Here is a 12,124-nt window from a genome sequence, read left to right as displayed (position 1 = left end):
CTATATATTTTATATACATTTATGTATTTTATACACTTTGTATAGTATAGCTTATATTTTATATTGGATTAATTATTTATTCTATATGTATTATCAAAACTTATTTTATTATAATAATAGTTCTAATGCTGTAAGGAGATATATAATTTTGGGTCATGCTGATTTATATTCAAATGAGTATACATTTAGAATCCTGTATGCACACGCTTCCCTGAGACCTAATAGAACAGGTGGACTCTCAGGTGTTTGCACTAATTTCATTCTCAGGTCTCTTTAAATAAGGAGACCTGATGGGATAGAATATTCCTTCCCTCTGAAGAAACGACCAGCTTATAACGGTCGAGAAACGCGTCAGGGTGTTTTAGGATCCAAACACTCTTCACGGATTTGGTTGCCACCGATTTCAGCATCAATCACTTTATTGGACAGTCCGGTCCTGGGTCTGGAGCCACCTGCATTGGTCCCTTTGCAAAGCAGGGACCGTGGCTGCCGATCACGTGCCTGGAGCCAGCGGTCCAGTCGGGCACTGAGAGGTGAACACAGGCGCCGCAGCTACAATCACCTTGGACACGCCAGGCGGTGCGCGCAATCCCGGAGCCGTGGACCAAAACTCTCGGGAAGCGGGAAGCCTAACCGCTCTGAACACAATAAGTGATTAAGGTAGAGAGCGGCAGACGGAGACGCTCTAGAGAGGCTGCAATATGAGATAAAGCCTGCTTTACAAACTGACTTTTAGCTACCTGAAGCATCAGTATATTTGCTACATTAACTGTTTCAATTCTTTCTTAAAAGAAACAATAACCATGATTACGGTATAAATACATGTATTATCACACAGGACGTGACTGGTGGATATAAATAAGGGTCTTTCACCATTCTTGGACTCTTTCTACATTGATTTCACTAAAGGACACCTGTGAAAATTATCTGGTAATCAGTAGGGTATTACTTGAGTGGAACCATAAGGATATTCGAGTGTTAGGGATCCTATGCTATGAAATATATTTTTAAAGTACTAAGTTGTTTTAAATCCAGTTGCCAATTGGTATAGTTTAAACTAATTTTGGTGTATGTGCAATTTTAGATATAATAAATATGGAATAATTCAAGTCTATTTGCGCTCTCTTTTCTTTTTTGCTCGCTACAGCACTACACATCCAGGCCGACGCAATTGCCGGCCTCAGTAGAGTACCTGAATGTGTATAAACAGACTTCAGGATACTTTCCTGCTTCCTATCTGCAGGATCCTTTAGGGCGGCCGTATCCTGTGACGGCAGGGCCACCTTCTTAGATAAGCGTGTCAGCGCTTTATCTACCCTAGGGGAGGATTCCCAGCGCACCCTGTCCGTTGGCGGGAAAGGATACGCCATAAGTAACCTTTTGGAAATCAGCACTTTCCTATCGGGGGAATCCCACGCTTTTTCACATAATTCATTTAACTCATGTGAAGGGGGAAAAGTCACCTCTTGCTTTTTCTCCCCATACATATAAACCCTCTTGTCAGGGACAGGGTTTACCTCTGATATGTGCAAAACATCCTTCATTGCTATAATCATGTAGCGGATGGCTTTAGCCATTTTAGGCTGCAATTTTGCATCATCCTCATCGACACTTGAGTCAGAATCCGTGTCGATATCTGTGTCAACAATTTTGGATAGTGGGCGCTTCTGAGACCCTGACGGCCTTTGCGCTGTAGGATCAGGCATGGGCTGAGACCCCGACTGTCCCAAGGCATCAGCTTTATCCAACCTTTTATGCAAGGAGTTAACATTATCATTTAACACCTTCCACATATTCATCCAATCAGGTGTCGGCGCCGTCGGCGTCGACACGTCATTCATCTGCACTTGCTCTGCCTCCACATAGCCCTCTTCGTCAAACATGTCGACACACGCGTACCGACACACCACACACACAGGGGATGCTCTATATGAGGACAGGACCCCCACAAGGCCTTTTGGAGAGACAGAGAGAGAGTATGCCAGCACACACCCCAGCGCTATATGACCCAGGAATCACACAGTAACTTAGTGTTTACCCAGTAGCTGCTGTATATATGATTAATGCGCTACATTTATGTGCCCCCCCTCTCTTTTTACCCTTTCTACCGTGAGTCTGCAGGGGAGAGCCTGGGGAGCTTCCTCTCAGCGGAGCTGTGGAGAGAAAATGGCGCTGGTGAGTGCTGAGGAAGAAGGCCCCGCCCCCTCAGCGGCGGGCTTCTGTCCCGCGATTTTGTGTGAAATTAATGGCGGGGGCTCATGCATATAACAGTGTCCAACTGTATATATGCTGCTTTTGCCAGGAGGTACTTAATTGCTGCCCAGGGCGCCCCCCCCCCCCCTGTGCCCTGCACCCTACAGTGACCGGAGTGTGTGGGTTAGTGTGGGCGCAATGGCGCACAGCTGCAGTGCTGTGCGCTACCTCATATGAAGACAGGAGTCTTCTGCCGCCGATTTTGACGTCTTCTTGCTTCAACCCGCCGGCTTCTGTCTTCTGGCTCTGCGAGGGGGACGGCGGCGCGGCTCCGGGAACGGACGACCAAGGTTAGGTTCCTGTGTTCGATCCCTCTGGAGCTAATGGTGTCCAGTAGCCTAAGAAGCGCAACCTAGCCGCATTTAGTAGGTTTGCTTCTCTCCCCTCAGTCCCACGTAGCAGAGAGTCTGTTGCCAGCAGAAGCTCTCTGAAAATAAAAAACCTAACTAAAATACTTTCTTATTAGCAAGCTCAGGAGAGCTCACTAAAATGCACCGAGCTACAGTATGTCCGGGCACACATTCTAACTGAGGTCTGTAGGAGGGGCATAGAGGGAGGAGCCAGTGCACACCAGTAGTACTAAATCTTTCTTAGAGTGCCCAGTCTCCTGCGGAGCCCGTCTATTCCCCATGGTCCTTACGGAGTCCCCAGCATCCACTAGGACGTTAGAGAAATTGCTAGTGATGCCAGCACAGCTGCTAATGATTACTGCGTCCTATTGAAAATCACACTCATTTACTTAAATTGAGTGTTTAATAATTCACTGTACACTGCAAGGAGCCCTAGTTTTTCAGAAGTACAGACTGATTCATGCACAATTGATAAAGGGGTAGCAGCAAAAATATTTATTTAGGAGTTGAATTGAAAAAAAAAAAATATATATATATATATATATATATATATATATATATACAGTGAGGTCCACATATGTATATTTGGACACTGACACAATTTTCCAAATTTTGGCTCTGTACGCAACTAGAATTGATTTGAAATTAAACAATGGAGATAAAATTGAGGAGCAGACTGTCAGCTTTAATTCAGGAAAATGGTGGAAAAAAATAAAATGCTTATAAACTTCAACCATTTTTATGCACAGTCCCATTTTCAGGGGCTCAGAAGTAATTGGACAAATTAACATATTCATAAATTTTTCATTTTTAATACTTTGTCAAAAATCCTTTGCAGGCAAAGACTACCTGAAGCCCGGAGCTAATAGACATAACCCAATGCTGGGTTTCCTCCTTTGGTACAGGTATGTTTTGCCAGGCTTTTACTGCAGTTGTCTTTTTTTTTGTTTGTTAGTGGGTGTTTCTGCCAATAGTACTGTCTTCAGCAAGTGATATGCATGCTCAATCGGGTTGAGATCAAGTGATTGACTGCCACTGCAGAATATTCTTTTCCATAAAAATACTCCTGGGTTGCTTTTGCAGTATGTTTTCGATTATTGTCTATCCGTACTGGGAAGCATAGTCCAATCAACTTTGCAAAATTCAACTAAATCTAAGCAGATAGTATATCTATACACTTCAGAATTCATTCAGCTGCTTCTGTCTTTAGTCATACTGTATCACCAATAATCACTAGTGACCCAATGCCATCTGAAGCCATGTAGGAACATAACATCACACTAACTCCACCATGTTTTACCAAAGATGTGGTATGCTTCAGATCATGAGCCATTCCAAGCCTTGTCCATACTCCCCCCCCCCCCCCCCCTTCCCTTCCCCACCATCACTGTGGTACAGGACCTATTTTTGAGACTTATGAATGAATTGCACCTGGTGGTGAACCCTAGTATGTTCTCTTTGAAGTCTTCTCTTTATGGTGAATTTGGATAATAATATCCCTACCTCCTGAGGGAGCATGTTCTTCCCATGGCTGGATGTCATGAAATGTTTTTTCTTTCCCATGGAAAGGATCCTGCGTACATCCACCACTGTTGTCTTCCATGGACGTCCAGGCATTTTTGTGATGCTGAGCTTACCAGTGCTGTTTATATTCTCAGATTGTGCCAAACTGATAATTTGGGCACTCCTAAGGTTCCCGCTATCTCTCTGGTGGATTTATTTTGTTCTTACAGCCTCAGAATGACCTGGCATTGAGAACTCCTATGACCGCATGTTGTCGGTTTGCAGCAACAGCTTCAAAATTCAAATGCCACACTTGGGGGTAAATTTACTAAAGCTTCTAAAACAGAGAATTGTTGATTGGTGATCAATCAAATGCTGTCTATTATTTCTCTCTTGCCTTTTAGAAAATTATAGGCATAATCTGATTGGTTGCTATGGGCAACATCACCAATTCTCTGTTTTAGAAGCTTTAATAAATTACCCCTTGGTATCAACTCCAGACCTTTTGTCTGTTTAATTGAAAACAAAATAACAAAGGAATAGCCCAGGCCTGTCCATGAAACAGCTTTTGAGTCAACTGTCCAATTACTTTTGGTCCATTGAAAAAGAGGAGGCTACATATTAAACAGCTGTAATTCCTAAACACTTCCTCCAATTTGGATGTGAATACCCTCAAATTAATGCTGATAGTCTGCACTTTACTTTTTATATAACTGTAACTCAAAATGTGTTTTTTTAAACTGCTGGGCACTTATTAGCTGCACAGTCCGATCATTAACTTCAATATATTTCTATTGTTTGCTGCGATTATAAACATTTTCTGTACTATGAAGCCATGCCTCTAATCGCAATCCAGCCTCATCTCTACCAAAGGTAAGGAATCACAGCTTTAGTTTTGTGGATGCAACTTACTGTGAATAGGTTGCAGAGACTTTGAAAAAGGCCCTAAATGTGAATTTTATTAATTTAATGGGCCGGATGTAACGACATCTAAAATGGCCGGAGGTGCAAACATGGACTTTTTTTTAAAGCGGCAATAATTTACTTACTGAAACTTAATTTCTACAAAAGTTGATGAAAATGTTAATTTTCACCAGCTTTTGTAGAAATTAATGGATGATGACTAAGACTTTAGGTATTATGTAACTCTACAGTTACAGGGACACAGGCCACTAAATTCTGCTCTGGGTCATAACATTTGCCTGATAATATAGTACTCCACTTGAATAATATGCTGAAAACCACACCTTCCATGTGTCCCGATGGAAGCAAGACAATTCTGAGTTCTGGTCCCCATAAGGGACAGAGCTTATGGTACGTGGCTGGATCTTCAATGGCAAGTGACTGATCAGAACGGAGCATGTTTTGTATGAAATGGGGACATAGCTTGCATGGATTGTAGGCAAGGCTTATTTTGCATTGATTCTGTCTGGTTGAATGATGGGAATTAAAAACAAAAAAGGAGGTAAGTCACATAAAGCACAACATTCTCTGAACAGTGCAACTGCAATTGTAGGCTCACTGTGCACCTTGACTTGTGCTGAGTGTGCATAGATTTTCACTGTGGTGCACACTGTATCTTGCAAAGCAAAATGGCTACCTTTGCATAGAATCAGAAGTGTGCAAGGTCTTGGGCGGAGTGTAGGCTATTCTACTGAAATTACAAATTAATGTTTGCTCCATTTTGCAGAGTAGTGCAGAGATAAGATTTCATTTTGTAGCGCAAGATTATTGTAACAAGATAACATTATAGAGACGGCAAATTCTGAAGGGTGTCTCTGTCATTATACCTGTGTAAAATTATTTAAATCCAACACTAGTTAACAGCAGCGGTAGATCAGATATACTTTTAATTGAAGCTATTTTATACCTGCATGTAGCACTTCGATGGAGAAAGACACTGGATTGCCATGCCAGTTTTTCCAAAAATATTCAGTACCCCTGTCACCACAGCCTGGGGAGTTGGTAAGAGCTCTGCTGCTTATCAAGGTGGAACCATTAGCCTCTAAGTAAAGGCATGTTATTTTCTGTGATAATCTGAGCTGGTCCGGTATGGTATACCGGCAGACGGGATGCTGGTTGTCAGTATCCCAACAGCGGAATGTCATCTGCCGAAATACCAGCAGCAAGTCCCCTTGCTGCACTCGCCACAGGTTCTATTATTCCTGGAGGCATGGACCCACCAATCAAGTGGGAATTATGGGCAGCTGTCAAGTATTCCGACCATCGGTCAAATGCCAGCGGTTGGGATTCCGGTGTTGGTATCCTGACTGCTGGCATTTTGACTGCTTCCCTCCTGAGCAGTTTCACTATGGCAGGAGGATCTGATTCTTACAGTCTCCCTGCCACAGCCTGTATAACACTGGGTCTGGTTGAGGATTAGGAGGAGCAGTGCGCCACACATTTTTAAAGTTATTTCTTTTATTACTGTGAAGTCAGGACTGGGTCATGGAAGATAATTATCTGGAATTGAGCCATGTAAAAAAATGCTTTACATACACAAAAATGACACATGTACCCAAACAGTCCTGAGATATGGCTATAATGAGCATTATTTTAGGAGAAAAACTTAAAAGTTTATTTAATTGACAGAGATGGTATTTATATGGTAGGATTTGCTGACGGATGGCATGAACCTTGAAGTGTGCTGTGTTAGCCATCCACATTGGTGTAACCAGAATTACCAGGTGAACTTCATAAATATTCCCCTCTACAATAACATGTATTAATCTATAACAGTATATACTGTAATGGGATCAGTATGATTTGCCGATGGACGGGATGCCGGTAGTTAGAATACCGACAGTGGCATCCTGTCCATCAGAATCCCGACAGTCCCCCAGAAAGCCCCCTAACCCTTCTCTGCCCCTTACCCTAACCCTCCCTTGTGGGTGCCTAACCCTAACCCTCCCCAGTGGTGCCTAACCCTAACCCTCCCCGCTTTGTGCTAACCCTCCCTTCCCTGCTGCCTAAACCTAACCCTCCCCGCTTTGTGCCTAACCCTAACCCTCCCTTCCCTGCTGTCTAAACCTAACTCTCCCCGCTTGATGCCTAACTCTAACCTCCCATTCTATGTGCCTAACCCTAACCCTCCCTCCCAGGTTCCTAACCCTAACCCTCCCGGCCCTGCAGCCTAACCCTAGCCTCCTTTCTTCTGCCTAAACCTAACCCCCTCCCCTCTCCCCAAGGCAGGACAATCAGAATGTCGGCTGTCGGTAATGTGACGCCGGCATCCCGTGCAGCGTTGGTATCCCGACGTTGGCATTACCTCCTACTTCGGGATCCTGGCTTCGGTGCATCGACCGTCGGGATCCCGTCTGTCGGGAGCTATCTGCTTCCCTACTGTAACATAATCCACTTTACACAGTACAATTTTCATGCCCAAATGATCTTACTGCTTTACCAGACACACAATAAAGGTCATCAGCAAAGGTATTATAATATAGTATTTCCACTTACAATGCAGTCAGTAACTGGGCAGCTTACATATAATATATAATATACTGTAGACAGCAGTTTCAGTACAACAATCATACTGTATAATGAAGTCATCAGCAGCGCAGCTCACATAATAATTTCAGCTGGATGACATCTTTTAGGATATGTAGTATACCTAAAGGGATATGTATACCTAAAGAGAGATATTACAGAACATCGATTTCCACAATAAATTATGTTTATCAGCTAAGGAATAATACAACAATGCAGTTAACTCAGTAATTAAACATATTTCATGTATTTCAGCTTTAGGGGTATATTCAATTGAAGTCGAAACTGCCATCTTGTCGGAAAGACGGCAGTTTCCGACTATTTTAGGTCGGCAGGGGTTCCGTCCTATTCAATAGACCCCTCATTTTTCCGACAAGTCGGGAATTCAGACTTGTCGGAAAGCAGGTGGATGGGCGGAATAGGCGCCGTTCCGTGCGCTACTGTGGGAAACGGGGCCAAATCCGACGGAGCCAAAACTAAGGTTTTGGCCCCGTTCCGACAATCTCAATCCGACTTTAAAAAATGTCGGTTTGAGGAGATGAGACGGGTAGCGCAGGGAGAGGAGGGCAGCACACAGCAGCAGCGTCACCGGGGAGCGCAGGTCACCCGACGTTACGCTCCCAGAGCACAGTGAGTTGCAGCGAACGCTGTTACTGTACCACAGCTCTGTCCTTGTTTAAAAAAAGTTGGATTGCCATTGTCTCATTGAATAGAGCTTTGTCAGATCCTTTCCAACAATGCTTGTCGGAAAGGATCCGACTTGAATTGAACAAACCCCTTAGACTCAATGTATTATATTATCCAAAATACCAATAAGAATTATTATAAATGAATTAGAATACTGTATATCATTGTATACACATACCAACCAATATACAACACTGAAATATCTTACCTGACGATGACGTACATCACTGCACAGTTCCCCACAAGCCCCACTACACAGACAATCAGATAGACCACCACTATGGTGACCTGCATGCTACGAGGTAGGATTCTGTCCACAGTGCTGTTGAAGAAGTTGCCACTCAGGTTAGAATTGAGGAACAGCTCCCTCAGAGCAGCCTGGTACAGCGAGTCTGTTAGTTGGAAATCCATCTGTTGGCTGTTATCTGGAGGGGAGAAGATAATGTCAGGAGAAGTGACTGGACCACTAAGCTGCTATCACAGTACAAGTTAAAATCATGGCTTATGCCCCAGTCTCAATCTACCAGACAACAGCAGCTTTTTTTCCTGTAACTGTGCTGAGCTGAGTTTGTAATGCATTAAACATGAAACATCACAGCAATAAAACATCTCACCTGAGAACTCGCTGGGCCATAAAATAAAATGACACTGAGCACCGAGTACATTTCCCCTCTCGCTAATTTCATAATCACTTAACAGCCTTTAGTCTCAGGCTACATTAAACGACATTTTGTGGCTGCAACATAAATGCAGTTACACAGTGCTATCTGAGGGTTATCCGGATGGAAGATAGACAGTAAATACTGTAAATTAGATAGTTAATAGGTCGATGCCAGATAGTCGACAGTCAATAGGTTGACAGTGTCAAAAGGTCGACCTATGTTTAGGTCAACAGGGTGAAAGGGTCATTATGCAAATGGTTGACACTAAAAAAGCCAGCATATTTTTATTCTTTTTATGTTTTTTTTGACTTAGGGCTAGGCACAAGGGGAAGCATTATGCTGCCAGAGGGGATGGTTAGGGTGAGGCACTTGGTGGAGGGCTAGGGTTAAGCTGCAGAAGGAGGCGTTAAGGTTAGGCACTAGGGGAAGGCTTGGGTTAAGATTAGGGTTAAAATAAAACAAAAAGCATGTGTCAACCATTTTTGTGTAGACCATGCAGGTTGACCTTTTGACCTTGTCGACTTAAGTCTAGGTTGACTATTTAACTATCGCCATTTTGACCCTAGCGACCTTTTGACTTTCAACCCTCTGGTGTCGACATATTGACTGTCTATCTAGACACTGTCGATCTTTTAATCCACACCCATCTGGGGGTATGTTGATTGCTCTAGGGATACCTATTAGGCCATAGCAGCTGAAGTTGTTTTCAAATACTATAGATTGTCGGTGTGAGAGAGCTACTTTTACAGCTACTTATAATCTTGTTTCTATTGATATCTACCCCTTCATTAATACTTTACTGAGTTGGCACAGCTCAAAATCAAGCCACTTATTATAAGCATATGTTTGGTGTAATAACATATAAAAAGAATAACCTTATCAATAAAAATGACAGAATAATTCAAAGCGGATTACATTTTTTTATAAAATTTACCAATTTGAGAGTTTTAAATAGTTTGATCTTTTTCGACTGCATCACGACCCTCAAACAAGCAACCTTGAAGTCATATTCACAGTTGGTGGATCAACTGTTATTTTTTTTATTTTATTTGAAGAGTGAATATTATTGGTTCTAGCTTGATGTATGTTCGAGTTGGGTATGTGTGACTTGCAGGAGACTGCTGGTGACTATACCGACGATCCCGGCTTCAAGATACCCGGCGCGCGGGGGGGGGGCGACAAAGCTCTCTGAACTCGCCATGCTACAGACTCGGTGGTCATGGACACCCACGAGTGGGAATAGTCCCTGTTAGTCGGCATGCAGACTATTGAGATGGTTGAGGGGCGAGATCCCGGCGTCCTGACTGCCAGTCACAAAACTACATCCCGTATGTTCACATAGAAAACCATTAAAAATAATATCCAGTGCTATTGAGACACTCATACATTTTTTTTTTTTTTACATTTTGCATCTCATGTTGGCCTTGCAACCGCCTCTGCCTGATTGACAGGCAGAGGCGGTTTCGGGGCGGGAGGGGGCATGCCAATGACGCAGGCGTGTCCGGACTGTTGCTGGAGTGGGTCGCGGCGGCTGCATAACGTCACACGCAGCCGCTGCGACCCAGAACGTGGCGGGTAGCCGCCTGCCAACGCAGCTAGGCTGCACAGGCAGGGAGCTACTTGGCGGGTGCGAAAGCATCGCCGCAGTGCGATGCTTTCACACCTGTGCGGGGGATGGGTAGGGCCTGACATGCAAGGCGGACTAGCCTTGTGCTGGGCGTCCCCTCACATGTCAGAGAAACTGTAGCCCATCTACGATCAGATCTGAATCACCCCCTAACAGACCTAACCAACTTTTTCATCAGACCAGCCAACCAGCCAATGTTTTCATCAGACCAATCAACTTTGCTCCAACTTGTGATGTCACAGAAGTAGATCGACAGTGTCTGCCTACATCTGCATGTTTTGCATGAATAAATATTTGCTTTTCGATTTATTTCAATTAAAGTGGGGTATTTATATTAATTAGGCTTTTACTCCTCCTATGCTATAATTGTTAGTTTTTCGGTTTGGCAGAAGCACTTCAAATCTGCTGCCTGGGAAATGCTGAAGCATTTGCTTGCTATATACAGTAGTTATAAATCTGCTCTCTGTTTTCAAAATAGAACACTGTAAATAGATACTGTGGCAGTATCCCACTGTTTTAATTGGTGCAGAAACAATAATGTATTGACTTGTGTATCCAAACAGGATAGTTCAGGGTTGCAAGTAATGCTACTCTTTGTAATACAAGTACAGTATTAGCTTAATACATCAAATATCTATAATATGTCACTCTCTGTATTAGTAATTCAGTTTTATTCTAGATTTCAGTACACTGTCAATTTTTTTCCACATTTTCCTATCCTATACAGTAAAATAAAAGGCTAACACTGCTTCTCACTTCTATGGGGAAAATCAAGTGTTTTGCACGCCAACGGTATCTCAATGGTGCCCGACGGAGCAATTCAATTGTTGCTCTGTTTGGATGCACACAGCGCCAGCACTGACATTACTGTTATGTTGTGCCGTCTTTTTGACGGGCTCGTACCTAGTCGCATTATCATTTTAAATGATAGGAAGCAACAATAACCCCTCAGCACCATTTGTCTGTCAGGAGAAGAGGAGAGCCCCTTCTAGAGCTGGGCATGTAGCTGGGACTCCCCAAGGACCAGGGAAGGGAAGATGTGGGAGAGCACCTGCCATAAACTCCTCTCACAACCAGCCTCTCCTCTGCTATTTTACTACTATAGGTGCACCGGTGTGTGTTCCCTGCTGCTGCTGGGGGGACACAAGTCATTATAATACAAATGGCTCTGCATTTGTGGCTCTTCATGTCACTTCATATAGTGTGGATTCTATAGTTGTATGTAGGATCCTGTAGATGTAGTAATAGTGACATGGGACTTGCATGCATAAGAACTTCATTCAGCACCTTCAGTGGCCTACTCTCCCACCAGCGGCACTGGTTAAAGGGGGTGCCATCCTAGCCATAGGCATAACTACAGCAGTCCTGGCCTGACAATCAAAAGGACTACTCCCAGAGTAGCACTGGCATATTTACAATGGGTGCATTGTGTCCAGGGTGGCCCACACCGCACACACTGCACCCATTTTTTTCAATACTTACCCTCTGGAGTCCTGCGTCAGCAGCAGCAGCACTGCAGAAATCACCTGGAAAATGGTACCGTGGCCATTTTC

At 43.6% G+C, this 12,124-nt stretch overlaps 1 protein-coding gene across 1 annotated transcript in view; it reads right to left on the bottom strand.

The window, feature by feature from the left end:
* OPRL1 (opioid related nociceptin receptor 1) overlaps nucleotides 1–12,124 on the bottom strand; it is a 239,958-nt gene that overhangs the window by 168,450 nt on the left and 59,384 nt on the right. The window contains exon 2 of the mRNA XM_063959213.1: nucleotides 8,491–8,707. Within this exon, the coding sequence (XP_063815283.1) occupies nucleotides 8,491–8,693 (203 nt within the window). The 5' untranslated portion in view covers nucleotides 8,694–8,707. The remainder of the gene's footprint in view (nucleotides 1–8,490; nucleotides 8,708–12,124) is intronic.

This window comes from Pseudophryne corroboree, chromosome 3 (genome assembly GCF_028390025.1).
Source record: "Pseudophryne corroboree isolate aPseCor3 chromosome 3, aPseCor3.hap2, whole genome shotgun sequence".
Classification (NCBI taxonomy): domain Eukaryota; kingdom Metazoa; phylum Chordata; class Amphibia; order Anura; family Myobatrachidae; genus Pseudophryne; species Pseudophryne corroboree.
The sequence above is the reverse complement of the archived record's forward strand: the minus strand, read 5'-3'. Positions and strand labels throughout refer to the sequence as shown.